This window comes from Nelusetta ayraudi, unplaced genomic scaffold (genome assembly GCF_046127955.1).
Source record: "Nelusetta ayraudi isolate G7.1 ecotype Tasmania unplaced genomic scaffold, CSIRO-AGI_Nayr_v1 ptg000016l, whole genome shotgun sequence".
NCBI classification, from domain to species: Eukaryota; Metazoa; Chordata; class Actinopteri; order Tetraodontiformes; family Monacanthidae; genus Nelusetta; species Nelusetta ayraudi.
In genome coordinates this window covers 6,291,141-6,307,486 of record NW_027466066.1, presented here as the reverse complement: position 1 = coordinate 6,307,486, position 16,346 = coordinate 6,291,141, and the positions used below count along the sequence as shown (strand labels likewise).

General features: G+C 47.3%; 1 protein-coding gene and 1 long non-coding RNA gene across 2 annotated transcripts; one reads left to right on the top strand and one right to left on the bottom strand.

Annotated features, from left to right (window-relative positions):
* Window positions 1-5,324: 5,324 nt before the first annotated feature.
* Window positions 5,325-9,958, top strand: proza (protein Z, vitamin K-dependent plasma glycoprotein a). Its single transcript, XM_076024219.1, has 9 exons — window positions 5,325-5,481; window positions 6,541-6,653; window positions 7,002-7,144; window positions 7,227-7,251; window positions 7,330-7,443; window positions 7,547-7,681; window positions 8,040-8,155; window positions 8,249-8,366; window positions 8,999-9,958. Exons 2-9 carry the CDS (start codon window positions 6,575-6,577, stop codon window positions 9,514-9,516), a joined length of 1,248 nt encoding a protein of 415 aa, XP_075880334.1. The 5' UTR covers window positions 5,325-5,481; window positions 6,541-6,574; the 3' UTR covers window positions 9,517-9,958.
* LOC142886939 (uncharacterized) lies at window positions 7,950-14,550 on the bottom strand. The gene is made up of 2 exons (XR_012926466.1): window positions 10,809-14,550; window positions 7,950-8,396 (listed from the first exon to the last, which is right to left on the bottom strand). It is a non-coding gene; the product is annotated as an uncharacterized LOC142886939 (long non-coding RNA).
* Between the last annotated feature and the right edge of the window lie 1,796 nt (window positions 14,551-16,346).

Genomic DNA, 16,346 nt, shown 5'->3' with positions numbered 1-16,346 from the left:
TCTGCCGGGCGTGCACGTGACTTTCTTCATTAAGCCCCGAGCGTACTTGAACAAAAAAAAAAAATGCATGAAAAAAAAAATGCAAGAAAAAAAGAAAAGAAAAAGGGAGCAGTGGGCCGAGAGTGACGGACAGCTCCGTCCAATTTGCCATGCAGCGTGAAATGTCTGAATCTAGAGAGGCGAGATGTGCTAATGAGTGGCAGGCGTTGACGCTGGAAGACAAATCTCCCTCCTCACCGACCTGCTGACTGACAGGCAGCCGCCGTCAAGCTATAGCTGCTCTTATTATTCTGTTTATTTATTTGATTTTCTTTTCTTTTGTTATCGAGGCGAGCCAAGGATGTTTTTCGCCTCAAAACGCCGAACCTGCGAACGCACCAAATGGGATGCGGGAACCGCCTCGGCTGCCGCGTGCTCGCTAATGAGCCCAATTAATTAGCGCCGACCGCCAAAACATTTTTGGCGCCGGGGCTCTCGGAGCAACTGGAGAATTCACATATGACAAAAAAAGGAGAAGAGACGAGAGACCTGTTAATTAATCTGTGTTTGAAGCGTACGGTTGAGGGAGGATTCTGATCATTCTTGTCATCCGGCCAGAGGAAGAACAGTTGGAAACGAAGGTGTAACAACAACGGCGCCAAGGCTTCCTTAGCTGCCGCAAACTGCATTCAGTCCAGTAACCTGCAAGCCAATCCATTTTGGTGCAACTTGTCAATGAATCTGTGCACCTTTGCAGGTTGGGTGACACCGAGTCGCTTTGTGTGTCTCTTTGCTGTTATCTATATGTATTGTGTGTTGGTTTTTGACTACCGGCAGCTGCTGTCCCTCTGGGCGACTGCAGGATATCCATCTATATCATCCCACTGCTTTATCTCGTCCTGACACTTATTGTTTTTGTAATACCACAAGGTGCAATTTTTCTTTTTTTTTTTTAATCTGCCATCAACTATCCCCGGCTGACATTATGAGGATTTTGTCCTGATCCATCATACCGGCCTGAAACACGTCCTCAAGGTCCAACCGCTGTTTAATTAATACGCCTTTCCGGAGATTGATTGGCGTGCATCGGCCAGTCGTTACTGATCTCATCTCCATTTGAATCTCAATCATCGGCAAGCGGGGGTAAAAAAAACAGACTAATTGCACTCCAGGCACGATGTGGAAGCACAAAGCGAGAAGGAAATCTTAACATTCCTGACAGTCGCGCCAACCACTGGGTCCTCATTTTTGTTTTGCGCCAGCCAGTTAAGATTCAGCCCGCTTGCACGGAGACCAAAAACGGTTCCGGGTGGCAATCTGGGACGCACTTTGCGAGGATTATCACACTGGGGGTGAAGTCACACTCGACTGATTCATCATTTCAGTCGTTTGACGAGGCACGTGGAGGATGAAAAGGGGGCTGAAAATAGACATAATGGGAATTTTTTGAAAACACTATGACATTAAAACACAGTTGCAGATAGGAAGTATACTTAAAAATGACGTGTTGGCCCTTGAAGCATGTTGGAGACGGTGGGACCAAGGCCAGACTGTGGTACGTTTTGCATACATTCGAAATGCTTCCGACTCTGCGCCGCCAATTATAAGCCCAATACGTGCATCTGTGTAACAGCATGACCTTTTGAGGTTTGGCATTGTGTGTGCAGCGGCCAGACGTCAGAGCAGCTCGGGGATGAGGACAACCGGGGCACGGAGTCCATTTAGAGAGCCGTCCCCTGAATCTCTGCCACCGTGCACTTCAGCACAATCACAGGCCCACACACCGCATCTGTGCTTTGGTGAATGTGACCCAGATCTCAGGTAGGGCCAGCAGAGGCTGTTTTCCCCCCCCCCCACTCTCTCTTTTCCAAATCAAAAAGTCAAGGAGGAGGTGAGTCACCAAGTTAGCGGGTCACAAAAGAACATCAAGACCATATTAAAGCCTGTTTGAAGCGTCCACTTATGAGCATCTTGAGCCTCCTCCACCTGTCTGCCAGAGAGCCTCATGCGATAGAGGACATTAATCACGGGAGCTGTCCGGGATTGGTTGACCTGTTTCTGTTGAATTACACTTCATCAGGGGCGGCGGAGTGAGGAGAAAAGAGCTGTGGCAGAGCGACGGATGGGAAGGAGTAAATCACGTGCTCCTCGGCCGTTACTGCCCCCCCCCCCACCCCCTCCACCGCATACAACCAAATGAGCTGCAGGGGATGCGGGGAAGGTAGCGCGGCGCGATTAAGTGTTAAATAAAACATGTGCGGCTGACGTGAATTGATCACGGAGAAATGTGGGACAGAGGGAGGTGATTCTTCAAGAGTGGCGAAGCTGTGAAAGACCTCCACGGGGGCCGGAGAGGGGCTTTCTCGCCGGTACTTATTACGGCATCATCATTGGTCCTTGTCAAACAAACTCGATTACATGCAGTCCGCCGGCGCTTCCATAAAGGCCTGGTTTTGCTGCGCGCCGGTCGTTGTTGTCTGTGGTCCGTTTTAATCAGGGACAACAGATACTGTACATCTGTGAGGGTATTTTGGATGGGTGTGCGTAGGGAGGGGTGGGGGGTTGGGATGAGGTCCAAACCAGGTCAGGTGTCGCTTGCTGTGGGGTCGAACCCAAGCTCCCTGACCTCCTTTCCTACCTCAGTGATGCATGTGTGGGTCACGTAAGGGTGCCGTTAGTGTGTCTGTGAGTTTGCGTGTGCAGTTTTTGTGTTATTAACACATTACATCATCATTAGACCCATTGTTGGGGACCTGACTGTTAACCCAGAGTCCGTAGAGATGGAGATGGAGATCAAAAACGAAGCCTCGGTAGTTCCAGGCTTCCTATTGGCGCAGGGGTGGCAACATCCCGCGGTGAGCTGTAACTAAAGCTCTGCCGAGCAAAGCCAAGAACATGAGCGCTAACATCAATAGCATTAGCTAGGCTCTCAGTTGTCCCTTGCTTTGGTTTTTCATCTCCTTTTGAAGTTTCTGCGGGCAGCTTGCAGCAGTCAAAGAGATATGTTTCAGGCTGGAGTTTGGCAAGGTGCACATGTGAGAATTGAAACGTGTGCCTCGCAAGCTTTGCGCTGTTATACGTGGAATAACGCAATAACCGGACGCGACGCAATTAAAATTCAAAACACATGTTGATTTAGGTGATTCTGCCAGCACAGCCTTTGATCTTCACTTTAATCCTTTTAAAATGGGGAGGGGGATTCTTTATTCATCTGACAATGGCCTTTCTAATCTCCTCTAAGTACTTTTTATTGCCTGAGCAAAGCCCCGGACTTTGTTAAATGGGGTGACAAGGACATGATATTAGTGTTAGAAGGTTAAACGAGCTCAATAAATGAATGTGATTAATGCAGCCACTGTACAAAGTTTCACACTTATCCTCTTTGCACTGATAGTGTGGCCTTGATAAAACAACAACAACAAAAAAAAGCAGAGGAAATAAGAGGCAACGAGAATAATCAAGACGCTAACGGTGAAGGGGGATTTCGTCTCCGGCCTGTAATATCCATCAAATCTGACAGGTATTAGGTGGCATTAATTATGGATGCTATACTGCGGAGGCTGAGTTATTTGTTTAGCGCTCCTGTAAAATTGGACGCTTGGTTTGAAGAGAAAACGGGTCGGCCAGGTCGCACGTGAGCACCGCGTGGCCCTCTTTCCCCCCCCCCCCCCCATCCCCCAACGACACTCAAAGAATAATGAGGAGAGTTGGAAGAAACGGGAGCACGGCAGAGATAGCGTGCGAGAGACAAAACGAGGGGGGGGCCGCGTTGAATAAAACATCACTGGGAGACAGGACGGACAACTGGGAGAGGTACGGCAGCCTTTCCACCTCTTGCTGTTTCGCAAAATGCCCCCCAAAACCCCCCCACCCACCACCACCACCCCCCACTCGCTCACGTGCCAGCCATGAGGCGACATACAGCAGTGCACGTGTAAGGAACACGAGCCCCTGCACTGCACGCGATGATTTTTCGATTTTCACCTCCGAATGTAATCGCGAGGGAAATTATCACAATGTTAATCATTTACACATGTAGCCGCAGCTCTGCAGGCCGTGGCAGGCTCCCCTACAACCTCCCCAAGCCGTGGGCGAGTCCCCGGGCCGGGCGAGTCCGGCTCCTGCCCCCCCGCCACCGCCTGGTCCAGCAACCAGGGACCAGCTGGGTCCAGACAGGCTCTTGTAATACTTCCGTTATTAGACTCGGCAAATGGAGACATTTAGCACGGCGGCAGCTGAGACTGAAGCCCCACGGCCCTGTCCGCAAATTGCTCTCACAAATAATCCCATTGAAATCAGGACAGTTTTGCAGAGGCGGGAGGAACGCCGGCTTTGGGAAAGTGCGGCCTTGATGGCCAGCGTTTGATCACGGCTGCCTCTGATCACAAAGTGAGATTTGTGGATCTGAGGATTCAAGATTTGTGATTTATTGCTTTAACCTTGGCAAAACAGACTCGCCGGCCCCCTCACGCCTTCTCTTCCCCAACAGTTTCCTCTTAATCCCCCCGTCCTCTTTGATTTCTACCTTGGCTGCTTCGCTCGTCTGCTGTTTGCCATTGTCTGGACCGACACATTTTTGTTTGCAGTGAGGCTAGTCCTATTGATCACAGAAAAAAATAACCTTCCACTTTTGTTTGGTCAACTGTGCACATCAAAAGGCGATTCTGAGGCCGAACACACCTGTGAACAAAAGAAATCTGATTGCTTTTTAGCTGCAGATGCACATATTTGAGCAAATGTTTGCATAGCAATGCACAGGCTCCTCTTAGACTTAACACAAACCCAAGTGCACCCACATTAAACAACTATAGTCATACCTATTATAATTAGGATAGTATTTTGCAAAATGTATGATATCGATGTCTATGCATATACAGTATTTAAGCATATATTTATATAGGATTATATCAATATGTTTTGATTCGTTCTGTTTAATTTTTCTTTTTTCTTATTTTTGCTATTTTAATCTGGTAATCATTTTCACGCCTTAAGGATTTAGTTGGCAGAATTGTTTGATTTTAATGGCAATATTTTAAATAAACACGACTAAACAACACCAGAGGTGACAGAATAGAGGCAATATAAAACCACAACACCTAACTTACAGTGTGTCTGCAAATTAAATCAATTCTACACCGACACCGGTTACGAGTTTTTCCAATTAACTTTTAAATGTCAGAAAGGAATCTCCAAACTCAAACCTCAAAAGTGCTTTAGCATACACCTTGTGCCGGACAAGAAAAAGAAGCCAAGCAAAGGGGCTTCATCGTCGCTGGTTTCGGTGACTCCGTCGTTGTACGTGACCTCTTTTGCTGTCCGACAGCGTCCTCTGATGGTGTATATTTGTCACTACACAGTCTCCGCGCTGGAACCATAGGAACGGCGAGGAGGAGGGCTTTGGCAGGCGAGCTCGGACCTTCTCATCATCTACTAATTTGGACCGATCGGCTCGATCTGTTCGCGATAACAGCCCGGACCGGAATCGCCGTCCTGTCCGGAACGGTTAGTACCTACCTAGCTGTTTTTTTTTTTTAAATCAATGTCGTTACTATTGCTATTTAGTTCTGCGTTTTATTTTTGGTCCCCGTTAGTTACACCCATGTTGTGGCGACGTTACAAACCCGTTCGGAATCGCTTTGTGGTCCGCGTGTGAGACGCTTGGACGGTTTTCGGAGCAAAGATAGAGATAACAACAGTAACGGTTGCTTTTAACGGTGTCCGGGCCGCTACCGCTGCACGCCACTTTGGTTCCGCCTTTTGTTTATTTGCTGTAGCGCATCAGTTGAGCTAACGCTGCGAACGCATACGCACGCTCGACATGTTTTACAAGTTTGATATGCAAATTGCGTTGATTTCTTTGAAAGAATCTGAATTTTGTTTTATTGACGAGGCCTCCGCCCGTTTGTTTACAGTGTGTAGACGCACACCAATATGGCAACGCCTTAAGGGGGGGGAGAGAAATGCACGATCACTGATGATCGTCGTATGAGGTCATTTACTGGCCACTCATTTATTATTAATAAAAACCCTGTAATATGCTGTGGAGAAATGTGATTGTCTACAACTGGCAAAAACAGAAGCTGCACGGTCAAACTGCCCTGGAACATGGTTTGTAACTGCGTTATGTAATATGTCAGACAAGCCCTCCACAGCATCATCCGTATACTTGATTTTCTCACGTCAAAATGTATATTTAGCTGCATAACCACTTAGGTTTCATGCAAAGCAAAAGGGTGGAGTTGCTATTTTATAGTGTATTTAAAAACAGGCTCTACAATTTATGTATTTTAATATCAAGACATTTAAGTGATTTCGATATACTCTATATATGTTTTGTAAATCTGTAGAGGGGATTGTAGGCGGTTTTATTTGATTGCATTGCACTTGACACAGGCAATTAATCAATCTTGTTGTTTCTTCATATAATCCCAATAATTACTAGGGGAAAACTCTGTGCCAGAGACATAGGATTATATAATGATTTTTCCATCTCATTCTCATTCCTCCCATCTTCCTCCCAACAACAAATCTTTGTTCCACACTTTGATCCCCTCTGTGCAGACACCTTGACTCCTCACCTCGCTCCAACGTCGCCATGCACTCCTTAAGCGTAGCTCCTGCTCTGCTCTGTCTGCTGGCAGGGGTGGTGGCCACCTTTGACACACCCCAGTCAGGTGAGACGACCAGCATGGAGCCATGGCGGTCAGCAGAACTGCATGACGGGATAGCAATGACAGCATGATTTATTTGATTAGGTTTTTATTCTGTCATTAATTGAATTAGCTTCATTGTTTACTTCTGCAGGATTTCAAAGCAGACTTAACATTTAAAATATGATGAAAGTTTTTTTTGTTTTTTTGTTTGCATTTTTATAAAATGTCTATCAGCAGCATGATATTATCAATCCCTCAGGTTCGAAATTTTTAATATTTCCTAATCTCTGTAAATAGCTTGAAGCCTGTTTGATCGTCTGTATTTCATCTTATTGTGGATGAGACATCTGATACTCTCACTACGTGCAGTGTTCTTGGACAAACAGCAGGCGAACTCGCTCATGCACCGCCAGAAGCGCAACGCCGCCGGCTCCACCATGGAGCAGGTCTGCATGGAGAACGTGTGCACGTACGAGCAGGCCAGGCGTTTCTTCCCGGACTCGTACCAAACGGTCAGCTGCTCCTCGGTCTTACAGTTTGCATCACCACAGCGTCTTCACATAAGGGGATGACTTTGCATGTCTTATCTTGCAGGATCTCTTCTGGGCCGTCTATGTTGGTAAGTGCTTGGTTTGAAATAGACACGGCACGTCCTCGTTGAAACACCCTTTCACCGCCGCGCCTCCTTCGCGTTTAGATGGAGACCAGTGTGCAAGCAAGCCCTGCAAGAACGGCGGCATGTGTTCCGACAGCGTGGGAGGCTACGACTGCGTCTGCAAGTCGGGCTTCTCGGGCATCCACTGCGAAATAGGTGCGAGGCAGACGCCACCGTCGTCTGTCCTGTTTTTTTTGTTTTTTTTCAAGTAATGTCTGTGTGAGAGCTTCAAGCCTCCTTCTCTGTTTCTGACATGCAGACCAAACGCTGTGCACCATGGAGCCGGAGAAGGGCTGCTCCCAGTTCTGTAAGCCTGGCTACACAGCTTACCAGTGCTCCTGCGCTCAGGGATGGACGCTCAGCAACACGGATAGAAACGCGTGTGTGTCTGCAGGTACATCCCTTCATTTTATCCAACCTTCTACTGAAACAAATGACTTTTGCCCTACCACAGTGTCGAATGTCGTGGTCGCAACAAAAAAGGCCCCTTATTCTATCGGATTTTCAGATTTTTATTTTTTATCCAAGACTCCGGGACCCTTCAAAAAGAATCCCAAAAAATAATTTAGATTTTGGCCCTCTGTTTACAATAAAATGCGAGAGACTATTACATTTGCTTAATTAATCCCCAAATCCATCTGACGACGCAGATTAGCAAATACTTTGAATGTTGAAAATACATATTTTATTAAAATTCTTCCAAACTGATGATCTCGTTTGTGGGGGGTAATAACGACACATCCTCTTCTCAGCTCCTTACCCCTGCGGAAGGGCGCGTACTGCTACAGAGTGGGCCGAGCGACAGTCCACCAATGCGCGCAACAACTATGCAGGTGTTACCTGCTCCTCCACAGAGTGCCCCTGGCAGGTACGTAACTGACACGCGACAAATGGCGTTCATTTGTACCTCAGTGACGTCTCCATTTTCACGCGGCTGGCGTTCCTCTCCTCTCGGTGACAGGCCCTCCTGAAGAATTCAGAGTCCTCTGGTTTCTGTGGCGGAGTCATCCTGTCAGGGAAGCTGGTCTTGACTACGGCTGAGTGTGCAAAGAGATACCCAACCTTTCAGGTGGTTGTAGGTGAGTAGTAGGAAAAATAAATTGTTGCGGCTGTGGAGTAGACATGAAAGAGCGGCATTAGATATTGCAAAACCATTTTGGGGGTATTTACCAGATTAAGACAAGAGCAAGATAATCAAAAGTGTGTCATGTATATATATATCAGTCCAGATTTGAAGGTACACCCTATAATTTTTTTTTTTTTGGGGGGGGGGTTGGGACATGAAAAATATTCTTCCTCCAAGGTGGGGCGTGACAGAGAAAGTTTGGGAACCACTGCCTTAAATACACATACACAACCATATGGTTGCCTTGTTCACAACTCGAAGTCACAGTCATACACGGCAACCATTATTATAGTGTTTTTTTCTCACAGTGACACACACACACACACACCAGTAGTAGCAGGCCTGTACTAGCAAGATGAAATATCTTTCACCAGAGTAATAAATCCAGGTTGATAATACCAGTGAGAATGAAGAGGAAGTCAACGCTTACTAAGGCACAGCAACAGTGACCATAGGTTATATAATTTCATATAATTTCAATCACAGCAACATTCTCACCCAACATGCAAAGGAGTCCACTGCATTTCATTGACTGTGCAATGACCAAGGACTTTCAGCCATTCGTCTCGTCTTGCACCTCCACAGGGACCTCTTTGCCAGCGCCGTGGACCTTGTCCGTTAAGAAGATCCATTACCACCAAAGTTACACCGACGGTGCTCCCGACAACGACCTGGCTGTGCTCGAGCTGAACACCCTCATCGGCTTTCGGCCAGAGATTTTCCCCGCCTGCCTGCCCGAGAGAGACTTTGCGGATAAGCTCCAGGATATGTCGTCCCCGACGATCGTCACCGGCTGGAAGGAATCCAGCGAGGCCTCCTCCTTCCAGGGCGCGCCCACCCTGAACCACCTGACGTACAAAACGCTGCCGGACTGCGTGAGGGATCACCCCAACCTGATCACCAACAAAATGGGCTGCACCGCTCCCAGCCCCAACGCCGACTGCCAAATGAGCTCCGGCAGCCCCCTGCTGACCATGTACAGGGATGTGACCTTCCTGACCGGTGTGGTCAGCAAGCCGGCGGGAGCCAACTGCAGCAGTGGCTACATTGTCCAGAGAGTGTCCCGCTACCTGGCCTGGCTGAGATCTCTAATGTCCCGCTAGCCTCCACGTTCGGGGAGGATTTTGAGGCGGTCAATTAAATAATATACCGGAAAATGCACGTGGATATAAAGCAAAAAACACAGGGTAGCTGACGACTGTGCTCAACATGCACTTTTGCCTCAACAGTTATTCTTTTTTCCCCTTCATAAGGCCCATCCTTGCAGCACAAGAACGCATCATTACTCTGCCCCGTTTATTTAAGTGTCCGTTTCAGTAAACTTCCACATTTATCCACAGGGTGGCACTCCGCCAACACACACTGACAGGCATAGTAAGAGAAGGGAGTTACCTTTTGGCATGTGTTTTGTGACGTGAAATCCATTTTAATAATAACCTACAGCAGGAGTATGTGTCCACTTCTCATTTAAGCTACTGTTGTACTGGCTGAGCACTCAAGTTAATCACTGTCCGCTGAATGTAATAAACTCTAATACCACTCTGATGTCGGTTTGTCTTTGCAGTACCGGCTGGAAATATTCCAAGCAGTTACTTCTAGAGTGTCGGGCATTTGTGTAATATTATTTTAAGGTTTTAGGAAAGACATTTATCACAGCAATCTGAATAACTGGGAAATTAAATTAGAATGAATGGGTTTTTTGTTGTAAATATATTTAACACCAGAGATACAAGGACAGGGAAATTAAATCATCAGGACAGTTGAACTGAAGAAAGGCTCATTTATAAATGTTCAAGATGAAACTGTATGAAAACAAAACAAACAACTCTGTAAGCGCTGCGTCTTAATCTGCAAGGAAAATGAGAAAAGTGATTACATAATAGTCACAAAGGGAAATGAGAGTCGGTGATAGAAATTTCAAAGCTGAATTCCAAATGATTGCAAACAAGAGGGGCTGAAGATTCAAACAGAGGTTTGATTCAGTCATTGAAGTTTCCATAACAAAAACTCACTCTTGCACAGATCTGCTTGATTTGCTGCAATCCTACCATATCCTACAATCCATTCCAACTCTCTCTCTCTCTCTTGTTTTGTCCCAGACCGTATTCGCTGTCACATGCTGCTTGGTTGTCTGGCAACATTTTCCCACAGACACCCTAACCCTCTGCAATCTTCTCACACCCTCCCTCGGGCAAACAAGGCCCGTGTCACACAGGGAGAGAAAAGGAGAGGCCGAAGAATGGACAAGGGGGGAGCGCAAGAGACGCCACATAATATATATTTATATATAGAAAAAAAAGAAAAAAGAACCTGGACTGCCACTTTTGATCGGTCGCATGAGAAAGGACAGCCCAGAAAAGCTGAGGCCCTTGTTGGCTGTTGCCATGGCACTCACCTAGGAGATGGCTCCTCGCTCCCAAAAATGGCTGTGCTCCTTCGGGACCAACCAGTGGAGATTAATTTAAGAGGAGATCCGTCCATCCCAGGCCTGGCCTTGCTTTTTGCAAGTGCAAGTCCCATGTAGTCGGTGAGGCCCAAGGCAGGAGGACAAAATATATCAGGTTTTTGTTATATTGCTTAATTTTAAACCTCAACAGTTGAGGAAAACAGGGAGATGAAAAACGTGATGTGAAAGTTCCAAAGCCAGGACGGCAAAAAACTTGAGCAGGACAATTGGAAAATGTGTTGTCAACATGAACAAGGGTTTAGCCTTGAAGGACCTGACTGCCCTTGTGATACAGATGGCCCATCAGTGCGGCGCTGTCAGGAGATTGATGGACCCGTCGTTTTATTAGATCCCGAGTTAAGAGGCCCGAGAGAGAAACATTAGCGCCAGCGCCGCCGCCGCTGCCTGAGAGTGAAGGCACACTGTTGCTGTGGAGTCGCTTCTTGCAAATCAACCATCGGATGGGATTCACTGGAGTGCGGGCGGCTTTAACTTCATGGTATCAGACAGGCGTTTAGGGTACATCTGGACGATGTCCCACTAAAGCGGTAATCCTTCACTTTCCCCCCCGAAAACCTCCGGGAAAAAAAGGAGAGCATGCTGTGACAGAAAATCCTCCCCGTGCACTCGCGTGTGGGTACATATGCAAATCACAAATACGCTTATTTGTGTCCTGCAAGTCTGGGTTGGGGGGTTCGGGAGAGGGATGGGGGGGCTGGGTGTGGGTTGTCACATCAGATGACAGACCTTTAGTAGGGGGGTGGCGAGAGGAAGGGGGTGGGATTATATGTCTGTGTGGTGTCTGCTTCCACCCAGCGGGTGAGCGGCATGTCTGAGTGTCGGAGGAGGGGGGTGAGGGTGGGGTGGGGGGGTGGGGGGGGGTGATGGACTTAGAGTCGGCTGCTATGAGCGTAATGAACGCGCCACTATCTCCGAAGGCATGCCTATGATCTTGTCCAATAATCCCCTCGCCATCCCAAAATCCATGTCCCCAATCTTTTCTCTCCTCCCAGTCAGGACTCCAAAGAGACCGCAGGGCGGGTGGGTGGCTGGCCGAGTGCGATTAAGTGACAAAGGCTCTTTGGTCCCAAAAAAAAAAAAAAATTGCTCCAGACAACACAGCTTTCACTTGGCTGGGCAATTGTGCAGGAGGGCGAAGGTAGCACTGCATTTACCCCTCCAGAGGTGTAAGACCGGGATTGGTGCAGTGCATTTTATTGTTATGTTGCTGTAAGGTGACCGAGGGAAAGAAAAAAAAACACTTTTTTTTTTGTTGTTTTGGAATCACATTGAGGCTGAATTCTGCGTGCTAAGAATAATTAGCATCAGAATTTCCACGCTGCGGGTGTAGCGGCCGCAGCATTCAGACTCACAGGGCGTGAACAGCGAATCTGAATGCTGGATCGTTCCCAGGATTTCACGCGTTTCTCCTCTGCACTCCAGAACAATTTATTCTTTCTACGCTGGCCTTTTTTCTTGGTTTCTTGAAATCGGCTTCAAAGACAATACGCCGGTTGTGGCACACGGTCGCAGCCCCTGGAAGGTAAATCCTGGCGCTGCCTTTATTCCAATGACCTCAGCCTGACCCTCCATGGGTGAAATCCTGTTTGGAACTATTGAGAAAGCTGAGGGGTTGACAAAATGGGCTCTGAGGCTCGCTGAGTGAAAACAAGAGCGCATCGTGTGGCGGTGTTTCAAAGCAGTCAGATTAGAGCCTTTTGTGTGCCGTCCTCCTGTTACTAAACATTTTTTTTTTTTTACAGCCCTGACAGGGTCACATACGCATAACCTTTAATATCTCATCTCCATCTGTGGGGCCGTGCCAACTGGAAAGGTCACACTCGGCTCTACTTCTGGGTATTCTGAATGGTCAGCGACAGCCCAGGGGTATTCAGTCAGAGCAATAAACAGATGAGGTCATGGATTATCGAAAACATGCTACTTATCACGTGGCTGCAAATAACCTGACATGTTGCTCATGATGGATGGGACGGCATCTGGCAAAGAGCCCAGAGAGAAGGTTTGTAAAGACGAGGCAAATCTTTCTGTTCTCATCCAAGGTCGTCCAAGTTGAATCAACATGTCAGTGCTAGCGTTCGCATCAACCTCATTAGCAGCAGCTCAGCTGGCACTTCTTCATCCTCTTCTAATTCAGCTCGCAGAAGTCGGCTCTGGCTTTCATTCCAAAAAATGGACACTATGTAATGCCAAGAGAGGTTGAAAATTCTTTGGATTGGCCAGATAGATGAGTGAAATTAGACACCCGAAGACCAAGGCTTTGACTCAGAGGACCAAGACCAACCATGGAAACGGCTTCATTACCATGACACGGTTCAGAAAGTGGTTTTATCATAAGAAAACCCTGAAAACTCAGTTATACTTTGATTAAATCGGATGTAGGTGTATCTCAGGTACGACCACACAAAAAGCACCATCACGCAGGAAAAACAGCAGTCATGAGAGGAACGCTTCACTCTGCTGGATCAGCTGATTTCAAAGGTCTGCATCAGCTGACTTCCTCATTTGGATGCAGGTGGAGATTTAAACCTCCTCTTCCTGCCTCTTCAGCACAATACACCAGTTCCGCCCTCCTCTCCAGCTCCCTTTGATTGGAGTTAGAATTTTATTGCGTGCACCAAGTCAACATGCTAGTTTCAATGATCTCACTTCAGACGCCAAGGCAGTCTCTTTGGAAAAAGGATGTGCGCGTGGAAACGGAGTGATCTTTAAAATTAGAGCGGCCCCTTCCTGGGGATTTGTGGCACCTGCATCCTGTCATAGTTGAAACATCCTGTGGGGGTCACAGGCTCTCGTCTTGATCCATGTCACTGGAAACGAACGCAAAACCCTGCCGATTTCCCCCCTCGTGCTCATTGTGTGGGGGCCAATAAGCCAGACAGCCTCGGAGGAGCGATGGTGGGTGTAACAAGGCGAAGAGGTCCGGAGTCAAAAGAGAGAAAATGACGCTGGAAACTTGTGGGAATTAAATGAAAACAAACGATAAGGCTGACGCGAAGAATGGAATCAACTAGGAGTGGGTTGAACGCCGGACAAGCAGACCCACGCTGAGACGCTGCAGTTCCTGTTGACATGTGAGACTTCACGTGCCGCCCTAATTAAAGAACAATAACTCTGCGGGCGGTGCCAAAGTTAGGGCCCACTGCCTGTCCAAAAAGCCATAACGGTCAACGAGTGAGGACCTCTCTTGGCGACAGAGTTACCTCGTCACCCGCTATAAATACGGGAGCAGGTGTTCTCCAGTGAGTGACGCGTGGCGGCTCCGTGCACGCGGATGCAAACGTGCACTGCTCAAACCTTAGCACTTGAAGGTCGCGGCAGACCTCGGACAGTTTGAGCTGGGTCGCTTTAAAGAGACCTCTGAAAACAAATTGTTACGGAAATGACAGATTGAAACATTGTTTTTAATCTGTCATTTCACAATTTACGTCCTTGTCAGACTGTAGGAAAGCCAATGTGTCTCTACCTTATTGTTGAAATCTTAAGATTTGTGCAAAACACAGAGGGTGTGTTGGTCAAACCTGCTTTTGTGAACTATCCAGTGACAGAACCCTGCAAAGGTCTTTGTTATTATCATGAGTGAAGATTGCCTGCAAACCAGGGTGCAGAAGAAGCGGTTACAATAGGAAATGGATGGATGGATGGATGATTAATGAAGATAAAAGATTGCTCGTGATATATATGTGTATGTACATATATATATATATACACACAATATATATATATATATATACATATATATATATATATATATATATATATATGTATATATATATATATATACACACAATATATATATATATATGTATATATATAAAAGGGCTGTCCTTTGTGACATTAGGACCCTCATGTTGAAAACAAATGAGACGAGACTGGGCAGCGCTCATGATGTCTGCTGCCGATAAAGTGAGAGGACCATTAATCTCCTCAGTCGTCTTTGGAAAGGAAACCCACCGCCCCCCCACTCAACCTTTCCAACCCCTCCTCTCCCCTCCCCCCTTCCTTCCCATGCTGTCACTCTTCCAAGGCTGCACCTGTCAGATTAGTCCCACATCCTCAGCTGCCACTCCATATGATACGCCTCCCCACCTTCCTCCCAGGGCCTCGCGTTTCTTCTCTCTTTTCATGTATTTGTCCGTTTGAGTGCGTGAAAAGGAAAGTGAGGAAGGTGGGGACGGGGCTGGGAAAAGGCAGACGCCCAGACCCCCCCCCCCCCCCCCCCCCCCTCGCCAAAAAAGTGAAATAGCAGGGTGGAGTGCAGATCTTAGTGGGGGAGGTTCAGTTTGCACCGTGGAAACAAGAATAACAGTGAGGTTCAGAACCCCAAAATCACCTCCTCAGTTGGACAAAGCGAAACACAGCAGGTCTTTGTGAGAAGATGGACATTTATGGGTGTGCTGGATGACGGCGCACAGTTATAATTTCCACCAGTGGCTGTATGGCTCTGACTACCTGATCAGAGGTGTCATGGCTGCCACCAGGCTGCGGCCAGCCCTGCCTGTCAGCAGAGATAAGAGTTCCGGGAGGCCGCTGCAAAGCTGTGACAACGCCGCCGCAAAAGCATTTCCACCCGCTTACATCAAGCACGGGGGATAAAGGCACCGCCAGGAGTTGGAGGTTAAGGAGGGGTTTTGGGGGGGGAGGGGGTTGGGGTGTTCGCTGTGGTGGCGGGGGAGGGGTGGGGGCTCCCCAGTGGATGGAGTGGAGCAGCTGAGGGGACAAACATGTGACCAGAGGTGGGAATAATAAGGGGCACAGCGGCTCCCGTCAAGTTCGCATAGGCAACTTCCGGAAACAGACCAGCAGACTTTCAGAATAAGTGTCGTTGAGAAACTACAGCAGGTTGCTATACAGTAGTGGGCTTTGCACTATAATACAAGAACAACAACAATCTTTTGCTTTTCCAGTAGTTGAATGTACTTTTCCAACAATTAGAAATACTACGAGTGCCATGTCAATGGATCTTTCTAAAGTACCAAAATATGGTGAAAAAACTGCATGGCAGGATTTTTTTTTTTTAATTATTTAAATGGTTGACACTGCTTTGCACTTGTGAAAAAAACATGGATGACACTATAAAACAGTAATAATACGCTACAAGTGCAGTTATAAATAAGACTGACGGAGTGCTACTGCTGCAATAAAAAAAAAAAAATCTGTTTATTTTTAGAGCTCTCGAGCCATTGACGTTTATTGTGAAAACACACGCAAGGGAATTTTGCTTAAACACGTGACTTTACGGACCAAAATAAATAAATAAATAAATAAAAATAAAAATCGCTGTACGCATAATTTTTTCATGTGGCTTGCTTTGCTGTGTAGAAGGAGGCCAGAGCGGCTCTGACTGGAGCTCTCGGTCAGGGAGCGGACATGTGCGCGCATGAGCCATCAGTCGTGTTGTTGTTCCCCTGGCCACTCGCGCATTGTGTGTAAGGAGGCGTGCCTGCCAACCGTACGTGCTCGTGTGCA

Coding starts and splice junctions, on each gene's coding strand:
- proza (XM_076024219.1), top strand. CDS start 6,575: ATGCACTCCTTAAGCGTAGCTCCTGCTCTGCTCTGTCTGCTGGCAGGG. Junction 7,444..7,546: donor GGGCATCCACTGCGAAATAG/GTGCGAGGCAGA, acceptor TCTGACATGCAG/ACCAAACGCTGTGCACCATG. Junction 8,156..8,248: donor CCACAGAGTGCCCCTGGCAG/GTACGTAACTGA, acceptor TCTCGGTGACAG/GCCCTCCTGAAGAATTCAGA.